The 21,921-nt window shown below is 49.4% G+C and overlaps 2 protein-coding genes across 5 annotated transcripts; one reads left to right on the forward strand and one right to left on the reverse strand.

The window, feature by feature from the left end:
- Nucleotides 1–3,825: 3,825 nt before the first annotated feature.
- Nucleotides 3,826–8,856, forward strand: Abhd1 (abhydrolase domain containing 1). The gene is made up of 9 exons (XM_021162079.3): nt 3,826–4,028; nt 6,661–6,821; nt 7,128–7,310; nt 7,451–7,496; nt 7,663–7,775; nt 7,875–8,048; nt 8,188–8,236; nt 8,316–8,481; nt 8,581–8,856. Exons 1-9 carry the CDS (start codon nt 3,891–3,893, stop codon nt 8,787–8,789), a joined length of 1,239 nt encoding a protein of 412 aa, XP_021017738.1. The 5' UTR covers nt 3,826–3,890; the 3' UTR covers nt 8,790–8,856.
- On the reverse strand, nt 8,807–13,016 carry Preb (prolactin regulatory element binding). Of its 4 annotated transcripts, none has more exons than XM_085836568.1 (9): nt 12,667–13,011; nt 11,932–12,121; nt 11,423–11,643; nt 11,171–11,251; nt 10,933–11,057; nt 10,588–10,761; nt 10,020–10,116; nt 9,688–9,847; nt 8,807–9,487 (listed from the first exon to the last, which is right to left on the reverse strand). In XM_085836568.1, the coding sequence occupies exons 1-9, from the start codon at nt 12,799–12,801 to the stop codon at nt 9,393–9,395; spliced, it is 1,278 nt and encodes a 425-aa protein (XP_085692694.1). In that variant the 5' UTR covers nt 12,802–13,011; the 3' UTR covers nt 8,807–9,392. The 4 variants fall into 4 exon arrangements, with proteins under 4 accessions (XP_085692694.1, XP_021017736.1, XP_021017737.1 ...); XM_021162077.3 differs by having other exon boundaries at nt 10,020–10,092; nt 12,667–13,009; XM_021162078.3 differs by lacking the exon at nt 9,688–9,847 and having other exon boundaries at nt 10,020–10,092; nt 12,667–13,010.
- Nucleotides 13,017–21,921: the final 8,905 nt, after the last annotated feature.

A 21,921-nucleotide genomic window follows, 5' to 3' on the forward strand; every position in this document is an offset into this window, starting at 1 on the left:
GGATCAGGTCCAGGGGAGCATAAGCAGTAAGAAGAGGAGGCTTCATGTATGGGGAGAGGCGTGTGTGCGGGGAGAGGCGATGGGGCTGTGTGCTAGACGAGACCACAGCCACAGGAACAAGTTTTCCAGTGCAGATGCTGCAGCTCTAGGACCACGGCTTTATGATCAAGATGGAGTGTCACACACCTACTTTTATCCCAGTGGTAAGTCCCTCTGCCTGAGCTCTAGGCTACCTCCTTACCCACTGGCCCATGGACTTAGATTTTTTTGTTTTTGAATAACTTCATGGGGGCTAGAGAGATGGCTCAATGGTTAAGAGCACTGACTGCTCTTCCAGAGGTCCTGAGTTCAATTCCCAGCAACCACGTGGTGGCTCACAACCATCTGTAATGAGATCTGATGCCCTCTTCTGGTGTGTCAGAAGACAGCTACAGTGTACTCATATAAATAATAAATAAATAAAACCTTCAAATAAGCTGGGCGTGGTGGCGTATGCCTTTAATCCCAGCACTTGGGAGGCAGAGGCAGGTGGATTTCTGAGTTCAAGGCCAGCCTGGTCTACAGAGGGAGTTCCAGGACAGCCAGGGATATACAGAGAAACCCTGTCTCGAAAAACCAAAAACCAAAACCAAAACAAACAAACAAAAAACCCTTCAAATAAAACTTTCATGCCTCGGGACCTTCAGTCAGCAGCCGTCACAGCCACAAGCCCCTCAGACTGGCCTTCGTTTGTGGGGGACGAGGCACTTTTGGGCATGGCTGGCTTGGCTCAGTGCCCACCGTTTCTTACCACACTGGTCCTCTGGTCTGGTCAGTTGGTCTCAGGGTGCACCAGTGTTCCTTGGGTCCCCCTCCCCACTCTCCATTTGCCTGTGTGTTTATCTGTTCATGTGATCCCCATCAATATCTATCAGGGGTTCGGGTGCAGATCATTTGCTCCTTTCACTCTCTTGCCCATCTGTTCTTCCCACCATGTACGGACACATGAATAGCATCATTTATGAAGAGCAGGCCATGACCAGGCACTAAGCCCTGTTAACACCTGCTCCTGGATTCTTTCATATTCCAAGTCTGTGAGCAATACGTTCTTACTGCTGATAAGCTGTCCAGTGTAGGCTGGAGGGATGGGCTTAGCTGTTGATAGAGCATAGTGTGCTCTTACAGAGAATCCAAGTTCGGATCCCAGCACCCATGTCAAGTGGCTCACACTGCCTACAATTCCAGCTCTGGGAGCTCCAATGCCCTCCTCTAACCTCCTCAGACACCTGTACTCACATACACCCCAACACACAAATGTGGACATACAAACACCTGCACAGACACAACAAAAATGAATCTTTAAAAAATGCCCAGTCTGAGGTGTTTTGTTATAGGTCACCAAGTGGAGATAGAGTGTTTATGAACACTGCTGTAGCTCACCCACAAACCATCAGAGGCTGTAGGAGATGCACACAGAGATCCTCAAGGAAGTCACTCTGATGACCCTTGATTCTTGTGTCCAGACTCTGAGAATACACTTCTATCAGAACGGCCAGTTTGTAAAACTTTGTAAAACATGAATTTATCATCCAAATGCTGATATGCCAAGAATAATGGTTGGGTTTACACTTGTAATCCCAGCACTTAGGCAGAGACAGGAGAATCACTTCAAGTTCAAGGCCAGCCTGGTCTGCCTCACAATTACTGGGCCAGGCAGAGATACACAGTGAAGCCCTGTCTCAGAAGCTAAACAAGCCAGGGGATGGTGGCACTTGCCTTTAATTCCAGCAGTTTGGAGGCAGAGGCAGGCAGAGTTCTGTGAGTTGAGTTTGAGGCCAGCCTGGTCTACAAAAGTGAGTTTCAGGACAGCCACAGCTATGCAGAGAAACTCTGTCTCAAACAAAACAAAGCAAAACAAAACAAAACAACCAACCAAAGCAAAACCACTCCAACTAAATGGAAATGGCTCCAAGATATCTAACTCCAGTCTAAAAGAACTAGCCCTCAGGAACTGAATATGCTACTGATTTGTGCCTGGTTCTGGGTTTTGTGGCTGGTGCTGACACTGAAGGGATCAACACTTTTTGTTTGTTTGTTTGTTTGTTTGTTTGTTTTTTCAAGACAGGGTTTCTCTGTGTAGCCGTAGCTGTCCTGGAACTCACTTTGTAGACCAGGCTGGCCTCAAACTCAGAAATCCTCCTGCCTCTACCTCCCAAGTGCTGGGATTAAAGGCGTGTGCCACCACACCCGGCTTGGGGTCAATGCTTTTAAGGAAAAGGTGTAATGATATTCAATTACCTTGGAGACAAAAGTCAAGAAAAGCTTTGCAGGCTGGAGAAATGGCTCAATGGTTAAGAACACTGACTGCTCTTCCAGAGGTCATGAGTTCAAATCCCAGTAGTCACATGGTGTCTCACAACCATCTGTAATGGGATCCGATACCCTCTTCTGGTGTGTCTGAAGACAGCAACAGTGTAATCATATAAATAAAATAAATAAATAGTTCTTTAATCAAAAAAGAAAAGAAAAGCTTTGCATAGTCTCAAGGGAGAAGCACCAATGTCCTTTAGAAGCCAGCAAAGGGCAGGCACAGTCTCTGTGAGCTCTGGAGCACAGAGGCTGTCCTTAGTTGCTTGAGAGAGTGGACTTTGGGTTTCAGGGGAGGTGTAAATACCCTGGGCTACCAACTTGGGCTCCCGACTAATAGATGCAGATAGAAAGGTACAGAGTCTAAGAAAACGGAACACGTACCAGCATTCTGGTTTAACTTGTCAGAAACTGAATGCGTTATCTTCCTCTTCAAGCCTTTCCCTCCTGTGGTCTCTCCCGGGACTAAACACCTGCATTTGTGCTGTCTGGAGCGGTGTCCCTGTTCCTCCTCTGCCTCAGCTTTACCCTACTGAAGAGTCCTGCCAAGTCTACCTTCTATCTTGAAGATCTTCATTCAGCCAGCTGTTTTCTGTGCCCTCAACAGTGTCTGAGTGGCCCCTTAACTCCTTTCTCCTCCTCCTTCCCTAAGTAGCCTGAGGGTTTCCTCTGCCCTCAGAAAGCTGTTCAGCACCTGCTCCCTGACTACCCACACCTAGACACACATTTCTTTATGGCTTCTGTAAGAAAGGCCCTAACTCCACATTTTCACTTATCCCACTTGCCTGGGAAACTCCTACTCATTTTCTGCCATTGAAAGTTTAGGCGTCATTTTCACCTGCCCCCAAATAGTAGCAGGGAACATTCCCTTTTTTTAATCCTAAGAGTTCAGGCTCGGGAACATTCAGATCTCATACAGGTTTTTCCTTTACATATCTTGATATCTCCGTGCCTTGGCTGGTCCCTGGGGCGTTTATATCCACTGCCTTCTGCATAGCTGCTGAGCAAGTCATCTGTTGCGCTTTCTGTTGGTGGGGATTAGTAAGAGACCACGTAGAGACATTTAACCTAGGGAGTACAATGTCAGCACTGAGCGGCTGAAACCTGAGTATGTATCAATTTGTTGGGCAGTGCTCGTGCCCAGTGTGTGAGGGTCACGGTGAATGGCTGTACTGTCCTGTGACTGAGCCACAGGAGTGGCTGCGGGACCTTCTCAGGATGTCTGATTCAGCCTTCGCCATCCAGACCGCACGCACCAAGATGGCAGCTGTGGGGGCGCTGCTTGCCCTAGGGATTCAGCGCTTTTCACCACTAAGGGGAAGCGGGAGTGGAGGATCCTGAGTGACTCCGCCACTGCCGCTGGGGCTAGTGAGGCTCAGCAGACAGCCAGACACCGCCCCTCGCCTCAGAACTGGTGGTGGGCGGGGCCGACGGCGGGTGGGACCTGCAGAGGCCTGCCAATGGCTTGCAAGAGGCGGGTGCACGACAAACCGCAAGCGGAAGAGTCAAAGTTCAGGAGCTAGAGGCAGCCGGGAGCCTGGGAAATGGAATACCCCTACACAACCAAGATGCTGAGTTCCTCTCTGAGCCCGCAAAACGGCACCTGGTCAGACACCATCTCTCTGCTCTTAGCTCTTGGCGTTGCTCTCTACTTGGGCTACTACTGGGCATGTGTGCCCCAGGTGGGTGAGGGCCGAGCCATGCCGGCGTGCTTGGGGTACTATAGTCTATGGGGATATTCTCCAGCCTAGGGTCGAGCCCTTTCTGAAAGCTTGCATAGTTGGTTCTGCGGCGCCATGTGAATTTTGCTATTACGACCTACTGGAGAGCTGGTTCTGCCTGTTTTAGATTCTTGGAACCTTCTCCCGACAGCTGGGGTTTTTTTGAGCATAGGAAGGGTGCTCCCCCTATACTGTTGACTGACTTTTGGATAAAGGTGGGGTAGAGGGTATCCTCAAATTTCAGAGGTGAAGGATTTCTGCTTTGCTTTTGTTTTTAGGTGGTCTAAAATATGTAGCTTATGTTCACTAGCTGTACAGGATAGTGGAATGGATGCCTTCGTGGTTCTGGCACCGCTCTGTCAGCTTAGCAGGCCCTCCTCTCTCTTGAGGACTGGCTGAGGTTCCTGCCAAGCTTAGGACAGATGGATAATTCTCTACATACTCAGTCCTGTTCTAAGTTCTAGCCTCCTTGTGTATACAGTGCTGAGAAGTCTTAACAGGTCAATTTGATTTGGTCAATCTGATCAAACTGGAATGTAGATTAAAATAACACAATCTAGATATCCAGGACAGCTAAGGTTTTTATCTCATTAAAACCTACTTAGGTAACTTGAGTCTAACAAGAAAGCTATTGATTCAGCTTGTTATAAAAGATCTCAAGGGGTTAAATGCTTACTCCTGGCTACTGGGAAGGCTGAGACAGAAGGATCACTTGAGCCCAAGAGTTTTGCGCCATTCTGGCCTACAGGTAACATAGCAAGGCCCTGTGCCCATACAGTGGGGTCATGGGGCCCCACTTGTAGATGAAGGTCATGTAAATTGGGAGTGAAGAGGTGATTGAATGCTTACGGGCAGCCAGGTTCTGTTCCCGGCAACTACATGGCACTTCCAGTTCACAACTGTCAGTAACACCCTCCCTGGCTTTCCGGCATATGGGTAGTGCACAAACATGCATGTAGGCAAACACTCCCACACAGTAAATAAAAATAAATCTAAAATATAAATAGCAAAATTTAAAATGTTGAAAATCACATAAAATGCTTACTTTACATAATACCTAGAATGCAGGGAGCATTCAGTAACTTACTTACAAGTTATTATTGTTGATAACCATAATTACTAATTTTGCTTTGCTCTTGTTTGCTCTGTCTCGGGGCAGACCAACTAACCTCTGAGAGTCATAATTCCTTTACTTTTATCAAATAAGGTTGGGATTTGTCTCCACTATAGCACAGTGATTTCATTGTTGTTATTTCAGGGTTTAAGGACCAGGGTCCAAGTCACAGGATAAACTGGGCCTTGTTAGGGTATCATTTGGCTAGCTCCTTCTGAGCAGCATGGCTGTAAGATAGAACAGGATCTAAGTTTCTTACAAGTGCAATTTATGATTTTAAAAACAAACAAACAGACAAACAAACAAACAAACAAACAACCTTCTCCAATGCTGGAGACTGTCCCGGGCTTGCCGCTGAGCCACTGTATCCCAACACAACCCTCCCATTCTGCTCTTAGGCTGGCGTCCTCCAACTCTGTTCAGCACAGTGTCCTTAGGTCTAGGAGGCTAGGCCAGCTCATTTACTTCATGGCTATAAAGAACCAAGCGAAGAGGCAGAAGAGAGTCAGGGCCTGGTGCCCGTCGACCTCGTTTGTCCCCATTGTCCCATCCCTGTGCCCTTTTCTCTAGCTGGCATGAGGAAAGGAAATACTTGCTCACGTCGGGGTGCTTCCTCCTGTAGAGCACAGCCTAAGAACTGGGGCTCCACAAGAGAGTATGAGGTGCCTCTGTAAAAGAAGCCCTTCACACTGAGCACACACACATGAGAGAAATATGTAGGCACTGGGGTGCTAAAATCAGTGGGGTACAGGAGGACTGGAGTGACCCGAGTGAGCCTCAGGGTGACACATTTGGATGAGGCTGCTACAATGCAAAGGCCAAATTGAATGGCAGAGGTATCTTCACCTGTTCAAGAGTCCCAACCAGCACACCAAGGTGACACAAGCCTAGCACAGAGGCAGGAGGGTTACGATGAGTTCAAGGCTCCAGCCACCCAGGGCAGATGTCTCAGCCCTGAAGAGCAGGGACTACTGTCCCTGCACATCAGTTTGTTTCCCAGCATCCATGCTGTAGCTCTCTCAGCTACCTCTAACTCCAGCTCCAAAGGGGCCAACACTTCTCCTGGACCCCACAGATCTGACCTGTGTGCCCATGCTCATAGCAGAGGCACATAATTAGAAATAGAACCAAATCAGACAAAAACTCCAGCTTACCAGCCAGAGGAGCACAGGCCGTACTCTAGCTGCCCACCTGAGCGAGCGGCTTATACTACCTGTTCTAGCACAAGTGGGTTTGAGGAGGGGACAGGCTGAGTGTGGGAGTCAGTACCTAGTCAACTGCCGCAGTCCTTCCTTCAGGGTCAGTCCTGGAGGGGACTGTGGTTTTTGTGGGGTACCATATGCCACTCTAGGCTGAGCTGTGTTGGTTACTTCACTGTGGCAAATCCATCCTTAAGGCTGGATTCCGGGGAGGGGACCACTTACCCTCCAGTGTCTGGGACAGGAAAACAAAGAGGCCAATTGTGTTGTATGATTATAGAGGCCTCGTCTGGTGGCTGGGCCCCAGTTTCTAGCCTTCCTGGAGCAACACTGTCCAGTCACTGTGGAGACTTTCTACCCGACACTGTGGTGCTTTGAGGGACGGCTGCAAACCATCTTTCGAGTCCTCCTGCAGTCTCAGCCTATGGTCCCTTACCGGAGGTAAGAAGGGTCAGGACCAGGAACACAAAGCTGCACGTCTCTAAGGGAAACTGACCACCTCTTTAAATGAAGGTAATCTTTGTCCCAAAGCATGAGTCTCTACGTATGGAAAGGCTCTTTACTCGCACCACTCAAGGTTAACAGTCCAATCTAGCTGGTCACCTTGCTGTTTTATATGAAGCGTGCCTTCAAGTGATACCCATGACAAACAGCAGAGCTTGTGGGCGAGTCAGAGGGTAGAGCTTCGACATGCAGAAGTGCAACTCCTCATAACATCTTTGTGTCGCAATCTCTCCTAAACCCCAGTGAAATCCTCCAGACCCCAGATGGAGGCCAGTTCCTTCTAGACTGGGCTGAGCAGCCTAACAGCACTCACTACCCGGACCCTACTACCCAGCCCATAGTACTGCTGCTTCCAGGCATCAGTGGCAGTAGCCAGGAGCCGTACATCTTACACCTAGTTAACCAAGCTCTGAAGGATGGCTATAGGTAAGGACGGGGTACAGAACTTGGGAAGGGCAAAAGTACATCTGACCCTGATATGGTGCTCTCTGACAGGGCCTTTCTGAAGACTATCGGGGGAGGGTCTTCTTGGGAGGGCTTGGCTCACACTCCTATCCTTACCCCAGGGCTGTTGTATTTAATAACCGAGGATGCCGAGGGGAAGAGCTGCTGGTGAGTACCCTCCTCCTTTGTGGTGGCCCTGTCCCTGTTCCCTTTAGAGACCACTGGCCCTAGGGCTCTACCCACTTACCAACCCCCTACCCTTCCTGAGCCCTTCCACTTGGCTGCCTTCTGGCAAGAGCCTCCCTCCCTAGTCAACGACCCACTTTGCCCTCAGACTCACAGGGCTTACTGTGCCAGCAACACTGAAGACCTAGAAACAGTTGTGAAGCACATAAAACGTCGCTACTCCCAAGCTCCACTGCTGGCTGTGGGCATCTCTTTTGGAGGGTAATAGTTGCCTGGGTTTGTTCACCTTGTCTTTTTCTCCTCTTCTGTCCCAGTGTTCCCATGCCAACACTTTCCATGGCCCTGCATCCAATTTTACAGGATACTGGTGCTTAACTACCTGGCACAGACTGGGAAGGCTGGAGGCTTGGTCGCAGGACTGACCATGTCTGCATGTTGGGATTCCTTTGAGACCGTTGACTCCTTGGAGACCCCACTCAACTCACTGCTCTTCAATCAGCCACTCACTGCTGGACTCTGCCGGCTTGTGGCCAGGTAGGATAGCAGATGGCAGGCTCTGCCAGTGCTTGGGTCCATTCCAATCTGGGCTTTCTTGAGGAGGTAAGAAGACAGAAGCTGTGCGCTCTGGGTTAGGTGCAGGAGTTCAGACAAACCCTGATGTATTCTTTTCCAGGAACCGAAAGCCAATTGAAAAGGTGCTGGATGTGGACTTTGCGATAAAGGTATCTTCCGACCACCCCCCACCCCAGTGTTGGTCTCCTACCTTCTAATATTATAGCCTACCATGCCTCTACCACACAGGCCCGCACGATCCGCCAGCTGGATGAGCGCTACACATCTGTGGCTTTTGGGTATAAAGACTGTGCGGCTTATTACCAAGCCGCAAGCCCAAGAACCAAGGTAGATGCCATCCACACCCCTGTTCTCTGCCTCAATGCAGCAGATGACCCCTTCTCCCCAGTCCATGGTGAGTGCATGGTGAGCTACGGAGCCATAGATGAGGGTTGAGGTATGAGCCTGGGTTCTCATTCCTGGACGGCTTTCTGACCTCCTGACTCCCTTCCAGCCTTCCCTCTGCAGGCTGCCCAGAAGTCTCCCTATGTGGCCCTGCTCATCACAGCTCGGGGTGGCCACATTGGCTTCCTGGAAGGGCTGCTGCCCTGGCAACACTGTTACATGAACCGCGTACTACATCAGTATGCCCAAGCCATCTTCCAGCACTCAGTGGAGCTACCTGACCTGGGAGTACTCACTCCTGAAGATGGAAAGAGCTGACAAGAGGACTGCTGGGCTCTCGGTTCAATTGTTCTCTCTTTATTAAATATCAACTCTTCCTGCCTAACGAGCTGAGGTTCCCTTTCCTCAGGCTGCAGTAGACCCTCCAGGAACTCACTATGTGTCTAGCCTGACTGGCTTGGTGCTACCCACAGAAGGCCACAGATCACCGCTATCGGGGTCCTCTTTGTGCCTCTTCCTACCCTAACAGCAAGTGCCAGTACAGGCTTTGTCTCAACAAAGCCAAGGCCCTTGTATGAAGAGGAGAAACAGTTTCTGTAGGAAGGATGGCAATGTCTCCAGGCTCTTGGGCATCTTCACATGCTTCTAGAAAAGGAAGAGCTGAGCTCTGGAGCCCTGGGAGGGAGGCAAGAGGGAGCGAGGCAGGCACTGTGGCCTGAGCTTCAGACCACAATGTCCTAAGTGGATCCACAGGTGAAGGCAGGGCTCCCAAGACCCAGAGTGATCGAGAGGCCACCGGCAAGTGTGAGCTGAGGGACAAGCAGTACCCATCAGTTTCATCAGATGCAGCTTCAGTCGTGGGGCTCAGTGATTCTGCTCTGGAAGGCGGCACTGTCCAAGGCTGATTCCCATTGCTCTAGGTTAGAGAAATCCCGGGAAGGCAGTCTGGAGCAGCAGGATGGTCACAATAATAAGGCCGACACACAGCAGGAGCAGAAGCCATACAGGAACACTCCCTGTGGGTAGGGCAAGGGAAGAAATGAGTGGGCAAAGATGCTTTGGAGCTTGAAAACCAGAACCTTTAACCTCTTTCATTCAAGGAAGGGCAGGTGGATGGATAAAAACAGTCCATTTTCCAGGGGCCAATTTTTGCTATAGCTAAAGATGAAGTGGTACCCTCCCTGCCAACACACACACACACAAAACAATGACTCACGCCGTGAAGGCAGCAGGTGCAACTGGCAACGACTATCCACAGCCACAGAGAAAAGAGCAGTTTCATGGGGCCCAAGGAGCTTTGGACCACAACCCTTCTCAGGTAGAAAGGTCACATCTGTTACCACAATGCCATGGGCCTCCTTCACATAATACAGGCGCTGGGGGAGAAAGCAGTGAGGAAAGCCTAGTTGGAAGCTACCTTCGGGAAAACACGCTCCACAGTCCTAACAGGCTTCCCCTGTGGACTGGGCCAGATCCTTCTTGTGTCATCAGGGCAGACAGAGTAAGCTTGTAACCCTCCCATGGGGATGTGCCAACCGCTGCCATTACCTGGAGAGAGAAAGCTATGTAGATGGCGACAGAGCCAGTGACCGTGCCTAGGCCTAGGAAGGTACCCGATTCACTGTAACATACAACAGAGGATTCACTGTAACATACAACAGGATTCACTGTAACATACAACAGAGGGTTCACTGTAACACACAACAGAGGATTCACTGTAACATACAACAGAGGATTCACAGTAACATACAACAGGATTCACTGTAACACACAACAGAGGATTCACTGTAACAAAAGAGGGTTCACTGTAACACACAACAGAGGATTCACTGTAACATACAACAGAGGATTCACTGTAACACACACAGAGGATTCACTGTAACATACAACAGAGGATTCACTGTAACACACAACAGAGGATTCACTGTAACATACAACACAGGATTCACTGTAACATACAACAGAGGGTTTACTGTAACACACAACAGAGGGTTCATTGCTCTGAAGTTTGTGCAAACTCCCTCCCCACAACAGTGGTCCTCCAGAGACTGAGTCAGGACTCATTCCCCAGCTCCCTCAAGCGCCCACCATCCAACCAAGCAGTAGGACTTCACACCTGACACTGAGGCAGGAAATGACCTCATGGCCACAGGACCTGGTCCGAAGAGGCAAGAAGGTGGAACTGTCCCAGGCTGTGAGGTAGCAGGGTGGGGGCTGACGTAGGCGCTTGTGGGGTATCTGCACTGTGAAGAGTCGCAGCCCACCGAGCTGATCTGGAACCTGCCCAAACCTGGAGGCCAGGCAAAAGGCTTTCAGTTCCTGTCAGCACTCATGATTGTGCCCTGCACCCTGGTCACACCTGGAACAACCTCCAACAAGGCTCCAGCCATGGCCAGCTCCTTCTGTCTTTTCCCATTTCCCAGCTGAGGTGTGCCTGCCAGCCACCCTGTGACCTGCACACCTGCAGGCCTGGTAGCGGTATGGTGTATTAGAAGAGGCTGGTCCATTCTCTTGCCACTGTAGCTGTGTCACCAGTTGATCCTTCTGCCACACAGAGGCCTTAAAGTCCCAGCCCACTGTAACCAGCTGGGGAAGAGTAAAGATCCCAAAGATGGACAGTTAGGACAGCTATGTACTGTGCAAGGCACACAACCGGCTCTGCCTTTCTGCACCAGCATCCCACATCTCCACCTCCTTACCTTGCCATCAGGACCCAAAGTCAAATCTCCAATCTCCCCTTCATGGGCTTTGAACTCCAGAACTTTCTCCAGGCTAGGTACCTACAGCCAAGACAGTATCACAGTTACAGACCAGACAGCGAGAACACTGAAATCCCCACCCCTCTTACCCCAATGGCCACTCCTAAGTTTCACAGAATGCATATTCAGATTCTCACAAGTTTGGTGTTATTGCAACTAACGTTCGCCTCCCTGAAGCCCCTAAAACCACACCTTCCAGACACGGACATGACCGTCAGTCCCTCCGGTGGCAAGCAGGGTGTTATCATGGTTGAAGCACACAACTTTCTGCAGCGGTTCATTGCTGAAGTCTGTCTGTACTGCCTCCAAATTCTTTACTCTGAGTTCAACCCCTTCCGGGTGAACTTGTGCTCCCGGTTTCTTCTCTGCTGGAGGAGCCCCCTTTCTCTGTCGAGGTCCCTGCTCCTTGGAACCTGCAACACAAACAATTTGCCAGGAACCAGATTCCTTTGTTGTTGTTTTTTAAGACAGGGATTTGCTAGGCACCCCAGGCTAGCCTTAAATATCCTCTTGCCTCCACTCCTAAGCTCTGAGACTACAGCTATGCACCACCACCCTCACAGATGGACCTGAGCATCTGTATTAACTAGTACCAGTCCTCTAGTGACCCAAGTACAGACTTCAAAGTGACCACTGCCCCACACGTAATCTCTCATTTTTGGAGACCAAGAATTAGAGCGACTTTTTCCAAAGCTCTTCACCTGACTTCTCCGCTTTACTGCCCTTCTGTTGATGGACCTGGAAACGAAGAAGCTGACACTGGGCATCCTGTCCGGCAGCAAGAATGTCACCAGCAAGCGCCAAATTCATGGTGGCCCGTGTCTCCGTGTCATGAGAGTGCAGCAAGGAAGCGCTCAGGCACCCGTTGATCAGCTCTAGCTGCAGAAAATGCTGTGAGGGCAAAGTGGGCAAAGTTCAGGCCAGCCCGGAAGTCACATTAAATCCTAGTCTCTCTCAGTTGTACCTTTGCTTCCCGCACCTCCAGCTCATATTTTTTGTTTATTTTGTTTCTTTGGTTGTTGTTGCTGTTGCTTAGAGCTGTATTCTCTTACTGGTGCTTCTTAATTCGTACAGCAAGCAGGGTTTAGATTACTAGGTCCAGTTTACAGAAAGAAAAGAATTCCGTCTCCAGCTGCTTGAAGATGGACAAGACAATGTGCCTTCCTGGAAAAGGCCAGCGTAAGAGCCCTGGACCGGCTCTCGTAATCCGGCGTGGACAGTCCAGGATTCACAGACCTGCACAGCTTTCAGTCTAATTTTGGCTGTCTCAACCACTCTGCTCAGGTGAAACCAGCACCCGAGCGCAATCCTGGGTGTTCCCGCTAGAAATGGGCAGGGACTAAATCAGGGGTACTGCTCACCTCTGCATCCCCCGGCCACCCTGGAATCTCCCTGGGCCACGGTATAACCTGTTCCCAGTGGCCCTGCGTTCTCACCACGCCATTCTTTATGCCGGTCTTGGCAGCTCCTCCTCCGCCCGCAGCGATGAGCAGCCCAGTCTTGGGGTCTATCCGAAGCGCGTACAACGGGAACGGGGCCCGGTACAGCTCCACACCCCGGCGCCGGCCCATCCTGCCCGCACGTTCACCGCCAACCCCGCGGAACCCACGACATGCCGCGCCTCGCCTCCGAAAGCTGAGGAACTTGGTGCTAGAGTTTCCCGGAAGACTGCCGACCCCTCTCAGCACTGGACCTGCCACCACTCAAACCACCGCAAGCAGGCGATCTGCGCCCGCGCGGCCGACTGGGTCTTGCAGGCGTTCAGTGCGCACGCGCCGCGCTCCTGGGCTCTCTCTGCGCAAGCGCAAGACGCCAATCCGCGTCAGCACTAGCGGGACGCGCTGTCACGGAACCCTGGCGTCGGATCCGGGTCCTAGCCCCGAGAGACGACGAAGCTGCCATCTTTGTGTGGGGCGTGGGAGGTGGGGCTAGAAGAGATAACTGAAGATCAATAAATCGAATTTAAAAGTTCTCGGACTGGGACAGTCCCCACTTCAGGAGAGATACACAGACTCGTACAAGCGGGGCCTTTGTTTGTTACTCCAAGGAGGAAATGGGTTCTCCCGGGTCGCGTGGAGGACAGACATTCCAAAACAGATTCACTGCTTCCTAATATCCTAAAATGAAGAAATCAGTCTCCACTTTGAGAGCATCCTCCGCGGTTGATTGGACTCTTTCTTACGGCTTGACATCCACTTCTGGAACATCGAACTCATGGGACTGGCAAGACTTGAGACTAGGCACAAAAACCTACAAAATCCCAGATAAACTGGGCTATTTGGTTACCCTACTATTTAAGTGTTTTTGGAACATGTTCACATTATAGAGATGTAAGGACCATTATTTGAATATGGTTTATACTATAGTATTTGATGTCTTTTGCGATTCATAATGAGCCCCAGTCAACCATACATGAGTCTATACTACTATGGTGTCTTTTGGACCCATATACAGTTGAACAAACCACGTGATTAGAAGAAGCCAATTTTAGGCCCATTTACTAGCCTTCAGGGAGGAGAGAGGAACTTGACACTGAATTCAGTCACCAGTGGCCAGTATGTGCCCATATGATGAAATACTTATTTTTAAAACAACCCTAGACAATAGGGATCAATGAGCTCCTGGGTTGGTGGTCTCATGTAGGTGCTGGATGAATGGATGGTGTGCCCGGCGAGGGCAAAGAAACACTGCATCCCTCACTCTTTATCCTCCATGTACCTTGCCCTACACATCTCTTCCCTTCTGCTAATCCTGGTTCTATCCTTTATGGCAGAAGAGTAATCCTAAGGAAGATGGAAGTGAGCTCTGTGTGCTGTTCTGACAACTTACCAGACTGACAGAGGAAGTCACAGGGACTTCTTCCCAGCCTGTTGTTTAGAAGTACAAATGGTCAGGACTCAAAGCTGGAGACACTGGAAACGATCCTTTAGGATCAGTCCCTTTGATTTATGGGATCCATACAGTGTGAACACCTGTGGGTGGGTGGTGTTAGAAATTCCGTTCCATTGTTGGACACCTAGTTGGTGTCTTAGAATTGGAGGTGTGTCTGAAAACACTCCATATTTGGTTTCAGAGATGTCCTAAGAAGCAGAACTTCTCACTGTGTAAATGAAAAATGACTAGGCAAACTCCAGTTCACATTGGCCACTTCTCTTATTTTGTGTCAGTTCCTGTTTGTAGAACACTGTTGAGCAAGTGAAAGGAAGGTCGCTAAGCACCTGGCAGCCAGGCTCTAATGCAGTTGTTTTGGTTTGATGGTCATTTCCTGTTGTAGATATTATCTACCACATACTCTTCCCACCCAAATTCCTCCAACTCTAGGCAAGAACATCATGTGCTATTTCTTGTGAACATTCTACTGCAAATGGTTGTTGAGGGGATGGATAAACACTCTAACTGGGGTTGGCTAAGAAAGTTTGATCCTGATGCCTTTCCATCCCTTTTGTTTTTGTCGGGGGTGGGGGTGAGGGTGGGGGTGGAGCTCATGCCCTGTGGTGCATGTGCACTCTCAGAGATCATCTTTCAGGGTTGATGACAACTTCCCACCTCTTTTCCTTACTGAAGTGTACAAATTTATCACTGAGCCAAGCAACTTACACTTGTAGTGCTGATAAACACCAACTTGGGTTCCTAGACCAGGCTGCCCAAATCTCCAGAGGTGAAAACTTCCAGCTCTACCTGGTAGGACTGCTCCTTGGCTGAGATTCAATATAAGCTGTGGACCATGATGTGTGCGTCCTTACAGATCCAGCCTGGCTGTCTGCCAGGGGCAACACTTGTAGAGAGAGATATGCCTGGTTTTGTTACCAGTTTTCAACAGAACCTTTGGCGAATAGTTGCCTTTTATTTATTTATTTTTTTTAAGATTTATTTATTGATTATATGTAAGTACACTGTAGCTGTTTTCAGACACTCCAGAAGAGGGCGCCAGATCTCGTTACGGATGGTTGTGAGCCACCATGTGGTTGCTGGGATTTGAACTCTGGACCTTCAGAAGAGCAGTCGGGTGCTCTTACCCACTGAGCCATCTCACCAGCCCGTCTTTTATTTTTGTTTATGGGCCAGAAATCACTTGATTCTGAAACTGTCGTGAGAAGACAAGTTGAGAAACCAAGTCAAGTGGTCAGCCCACAAGGGCAGAAGTCAAAAAGCCAGAGGTTAAGTGGACAGCCCACAAGGGCAGAGGGAAGAACAGTTTATCTTTATTTTTTGTTTGTTTGTCTGTTTGTTTGCTTTTCTTTTTACTTGTTTTTTCCCAGACAGGGTTTCTCTGTGTAGTCCTGGCTGTACTGGAGCTCACTCCTTATCAGTCTGGTCTTCATAGAGATCCCCCTGCCTCTGCTTCCTGAGCGCAGGGATTAAAGGGACTAGGGTGTCCTCAAACTCCTAGATAGAAAGGCATATGCCACCATGCCTGGCCTGCTTTTTGTGTTTTTGTTAGTTCAGTTTTGGTTATTTGAGGCAAGGTTTCTCTGTGTATCCCTTGCTGTCCTGGAACTCTCTCTGGAGACCAGGGTGGCATTGAACTCACAGAGATCCACCTGCCTTTGCCTCCCACGTGCTGGGATTAAAGGCTTGAGTCACTGTGGAGTACATAGGTTGCACTACCAGATCAAACCCCAGGAATCTCAGGGATCTGAGACAGTAGGAGTGGGGTTGCCTCCTCCCAGTCTCTCATGCCTGCTCTGGAACAAGTAACCATGGCCACCAACTGAGAGGGCCTTGGGCACTCAGTCATGTATCATAGCACCGCTAGTTCTTCTCCATATGAATGAAGGCTCTAGATAGCCTTAGCCTGCAGCCAATGACCTTCTTGAATATTCTCACACCTTTACCCCAGAAGGTATATAATCCCCGGTTCACCCCGGAAAAAAGTGTATGAATCCGCATCCACTCCCAATAAAGTAATATGAACAAGCACGGATTGTCTCAGAGAGCTGCTTCATTACCGATCACCATGGGAAAGGCCTTTGCCTAAATGAACTGCTGTGACATCATGACTCCAGAAGAAGACCCTTTCCCTTCAGCACTCTCTCCCAACTGGACAAATCCTGCTCATCCCTGGTCCCCTTCCTGCCTGGTATGCAGACTCGCCTGAGTAGAGATGAGGACCTTGGACTCTTGTTCCTGACTTCCTCTCCAGGCAGTATATCTGCAACACCCTGGTACCCAGAGAGGAGGCCAGGAACCACAGCACTTATCCCAGACCCCACTCATCCCTTCAGGTCTGGAGAGCAGCAGCAGCAGCAGCAGCAGCACACTGACCCCTGAAGGGAAACACAGGGTATGGACTCCCATTCCAAATTTTGCCTCTGGCCTTCTCTGGGCCAGCATACTGTGAATACTGGTGATGCCCTAATACCCCTGGTAGAGAGGCAGAACTTGGTACCACACACAGCCACCACCCCTGGTGTGGACCACAGTGTGAGGACACAGAGCACATGTGGGGAATTGGAGAGAGAGCATATGAGTGCATACATGACAGGGGTTTTAAAGATGTAGTTATTCATTTTATGTGTATGCATACTCTATCTGCATGTACACCTGCATGCCAGAAGAGGGCATGAGATCCCATTACAGATGGTTGTGAACCACCATGTGGTTGCTGGGAATAGAGCTCAAGACCTCTGAAAAAGCAGTCAGTGCTCTTAATGGCTGAGCCATCTTTCCAGCCCACAAGACAGGCTTTTAATGAAAACATTCCAGCTGGGCTATGGAGCGACACCTCAGGGACTAAGAGGATTTGCTGCCTGTCTTATTTATGTGTTTCTATTGCTGTAGTGAAACACCACGACCAGGAGCAACTTGGGGAGGGAGGGTTTAATTAGCTTACATGTCCATATTACTGCTCATCCTTGAAAGAAATCAGGGTAGGAATCTGAAGGAAATCAGGCTAGGAATCTGAAGACAGGAGCTGACACAAAGGCCATCGAGGAGTCCTGTTTACTGGCGTGTTCCTCATGACTTAATCTGACTGCTTTCTCATAGCATCCAGGGTTACCAGACCAAGGAAATTCCCACCCACAGTGTTCTGAGCCCTCCCCCATTGATCACTAATTACAATGCCCTAGAGACTTGTCTACAATGAATCTTACGGAGACATTTTCTCAGCTGAGGTTCCCTCCTCTCAGATGTCTATGACTGTGTCAAAACTGACTTTCAATTAGCCACACAGTGCCCTTGCAAAGAGGGCCTGAGTTTAGTTCCTAGCACCCACAATGGGCAACTCACAACCTGCTGTAACATCGATTCCAAGGAACCCTTTGCCCTACACTAGTACCTGCACTTCCAGTGCAAACCCATGCAGAGACACACCATTAAACATAAGAACCTTCATAAATAAATAAAAACACTCAGTGGTAATGGCATTGATCCATTTGTTTATTTACTTTATTTTTATGAAAGAGCTGTAGTTTATTAGAAGACACTTGACCTAGGCCTTGAGAATGAAGGTTAAGAGAAAGAGAGAGGCTCAGGAGAAAGTAGCAGGGTCCCATGCAGATGAAGCTGGTCTTGAACTCCTTAGGTAGCTGAAGATGGCTTTGAACTTTAGGTCTTCCAGCTGCCAGAGCCTGACTTCAGTGGTTCCAAGAATACACCACAGCTCCTTGCTTATGAGGATCCAGCCCAGCGCTTAGCGTGTTTGAGGCAAGCATCCTTACACCTGGGCTATGTCCCCAGCCCAGATTTTTGTCCCCATTTGAGGAAGGGCAGAGCCTTCCCCACTAACCTCCATCACAAGCCCTACTATGCGATACGGTTGTGCTGCGGGTTAAGGATCATAAACTTTGGAGGTTAAATTCAATTCATAGGAGTGATGGCATCTGACCTTTCACATCCCAGGGTTAGAAATGTGCACCTGACCCCCCCCCCCCAACAAAACCAGTACCGCTGACAAATGCAATGTCAAAGAGTTTATTGTATCAGGGCAACATGTCTGGCATGGTTTCATCGTCACCATAGAGACCAAACATTCTTTTGTTTGCTTGTTTGTTTGTTTGTTTTGTTTTTTCAAGACAGGGTTTCTCTGTATAGCCCTGGCTGTCCTGGAACTCACTTTGTAGACCAGGCTGGCCTCGAACTCAGAAATCCGCCTGCCTCTGCCTCATCTTCACATTCTTAGAGAGCCTGTTCTATGAAGATGGGACAGTGTGATACCCTCTTACTATTTAATTTACTATCGTGGGTGCTGACGGAGCAGGGCTGAAGCAGAACCTAGAATAAAGCTGCTGTCACTCACCAAAAGCCACTGCCGAAGCCATGAAGCCTACCTTCCATGGGCTGGACCAGTACCAGCTGGAATTAGAAAGCACATCTGAGGACTGGGGAGAAGCACCTTGCATGTTCTTATGTGTCTGTTGCCTGCATCCTCTAGGAAGCCTACTGGGAGCAGTATGCAGAATCTGCCCTACTGTGTCCAGCTCCTGGAGAACGGACTGAAGCACAGAGCTGAGACAGAGTTTTCAGAGATCATTCTCCAAAACCATGTCACCGGGCTGTGGATACTCCTGCATCCAGGTGGCGCCAGGTCAGCAGTGAGACCCAAGCCCATCATGGCCCGAGCTACACACTCAGAGGATGTTCATCATGTAAAAGCCCTTCAGGACCAGCTCTCCAAGAGCCCTGGTGTCTTCTCTGCTGCCTGCAGGAATGTTCCTACAAGATACTGGCATGCTAGCAATGGCCCCTGCACTGCTGGCTTGGGAATCACAGCTCCATCCATTGTTCTCCCCCTGCTCTTATTTACTGGGCCTTTGTACATGTATTTTTGTGACTTTACTTCCTTGCTCTTTGTTGTTCCTGTTCCTCCTCCTCCTCCTCCTCCTCCTCCTCCTCCTCCTCCTCCCCCTCTTCTCCTTTTTCTTCCGGGAAGAAACTACTAAGCTGCCCTGAAACACACTCTGTAGCCCAAGCTGGCCCCAACATTGAAGTGATATTCTCCTTGCTCTCTTCTCTTCCTTTCTGTCTTTCTCTCTTCCTTCATTTTTTTTTAAGATTTATTTATTTATTATAATTAGAGGGAGCCAGATCTCATTACAGATGGTTGTGAGCCACCATGTGGTTGCTGGGATTTGAACTCTGGACCTTCGGAAGAGCAGTCGGGTGCTCTTACCCACTGAGCCATCTCACCAGCCTCTTCCTTCATTTTTTAAAGCAGAGCCTCATTCTTAGCCTAGGCTATCCCAAAACTTGAGGTGATCCTGTTTTAGCCTCCCAAGTATCTCCTCCTCTCTGTCTCTCTCTTTCTCTCTTTCCTGCCCAACCCCTGTGTGTGTGTGTGTGTGTGTGTGTGTGTGTGTGTATGTGCTTGCCTGTATATACTGGGAATCACACTCACTATCAGGGCCTCACACACTCTAAGCAAACATTGTTACATTGTGACATCTCCTCGGCCTGTGACACTGCTTTTCACTGGGTAGCACCTCCACTGAGGACATGTCTCTGAGGTAGAAGTCTGAGAGGCTGCAGGTTCACATGACTATGACTCTGCAGCCCTCCCGAGGACTGAGCACTCACAGTAGAGAAGCCTTTTGGAGACAGTCAGGGCAGCTGACTCTGAGAACATACTTAGGCACACAATCTCTTTCCATGCAGCCACAGTGTGGCTTTAAGATCTTTCTCCCTGCCGGGCATGGTGGCGCACGCCTTTAATCCCAGCACTCGGGAGGCAGAGGCAGGCAGATTTCTGAGTTCGAGGCCAGCCTGGTCTACAAAGTGAGTTCCAGGACAGCCAGGGCTACACAGAGAAACCCTGCGTCAAAAAACAAAAAAGAAAAAAAAAAATCTTTCTCTCTACACAGTGTCCTTCAAGTCAGCGGATTCTGTCAGGCTTGGCAAAGTCTGAGCGACAACTTTCTCCTTTCCTGATGGGTGAGTTCCTGTAGAGAAAGGATAAGTTCACGTGTGCTCAGGTCTTTTGTAGTATCCTTGTGGTAATGCAAATCTAGCCTCAGGCCTGGCGGGATTCAACTCTATAAGGCTCTGAATGAATGTTTCTGGAAGAAGGTCTTTCTGAGACAGAGAACATTGTGCTGAAAGCTAAGAGAACTTGTCCCTCATCCTACGGGCATCTCTACCTATTTGCTGGATTTGACATTGTACTGTAAGCTCAACACTTGGAAGGCTGAAGCTAAAGGACTTCTGCGTGTTCAAGGCCAGCCTGGCTATGCAACAAGTTTCTGTCCATACAAGACTATACAGCACAGTGTGATCACAAACAGGACCAAACAACACTCACCGGTCAAGTTATTTCCTCTCCCTACGTTGCAGTTCCCTGCATGTGACACAAGTAGGTTTTCAGAAGGCTTCCTGGAGCTTCACTGGCCAACTGGCCTAGGCTTTTCAGCAAGCCCAGCTCTCAGCGAGAGACTGTCTAAAAAAGCCTGTGGGAAGTGATGTGATTATACTTTAGTTAAATTTTTAAAAAATGATGTGGACAGCACCCTGAAGAAAGACACTTGAATACCTTTTGCCTCCTTGCCACACAGGTATACCCACACCCAAACACACACATGCACACACAGAAACAGAAACAGACACACATGCACACACAGAAACACACCCATACCCAAACACACACATGCACACACAGACACACCCACATTCAAACATACACATACACACACAGAAACACACACAGAGACACATCCAAACACACACATGCACACACAGAAACACACCCACACCCCAACACACACATGCACACACAGAAACAGAAACAGACACACACACATACACATCCAAACATACACATGCACACACAGAAACACACCCACACCCAAACACACACATGCACACCGACACACACATACACATCCAAACACACACATGCACACACAGACACACAGACACACCCAAACACCCAACCACACACATGCACACACAGGCACAAACACACACACATACACACACACACACACACACACACACATACCCCACACATACACACAGAGGATCTCTTTTCTTTATGGTTGCTCTGGAGAATAAATAAGATGCTCATATAATGAGCATGCCACAATGCAGGACATATAGTGAGCTAGGAACATGCTATTAGGATACTAGTCAGAATATGGTCCTGCCAATCAAATAGGGATACAGGCTGGTGGAGGGCGGGGTTAAAGTCCAGGTAAGTGAAGCACAGAGCCCTGAAGATGGCATCCTTCTCCTGGAAGTGTGAGAGGAAGGCACCAGAGCATGGAAAGACAGAAGGTGAAATTGGGAAGCATGTTTGAGGAGTTGAGAGTAGCATCCCTTGTGTGTGCTTCAGTGGAAGGAAGGAAGGCTATACATGTGGACAGTCTCTGCCAAAAGGGCTGGAGGTTCAGAACCCCAGACTATGGACTTGAACCCCGTACTCTGTCAGGTGTCAGGGTCAGTCATGGAATGGAAGGGCACTCTCTTCCTAACCCATCTTCCTGCCTTCTAAGCATGGGCTTGGCCACTCCCAGCATGCAGTGCCTCCACCCCTCAGCCGGAATGGGAGGCAGGCGGAGGCTTTTTGCGGGGGTTGTGCTGGGTGGGCAGTTTTCCCAGAGCAAGGAGTGAAGTAGGACTGAGTTGGCGCCAGCTCCTTCAGACACTGACATTGCTGGCTGGATGGCCACCCTGTCAGGGTGAGCTTGAGCCCAAGGCTCCCTTGGGTACTGTGTCCCTGCTCTAGGGCCTACAGCCTCATACTTCATGATAGCGGC

Source organism: Mus caroli, unplaced genomic scaffold (genome assembly GCF_978045245.1).
Source record: "Mus caroli unplaced genomic scaffold, Mus_caroli_1 scaffold_4, whole genome shotgun sequence".
Lineage (NCBI taxonomy): Eukaryota > Metazoa > Chordata > Mammalia > Rodentia > Muridae > Mus > Mus caroli.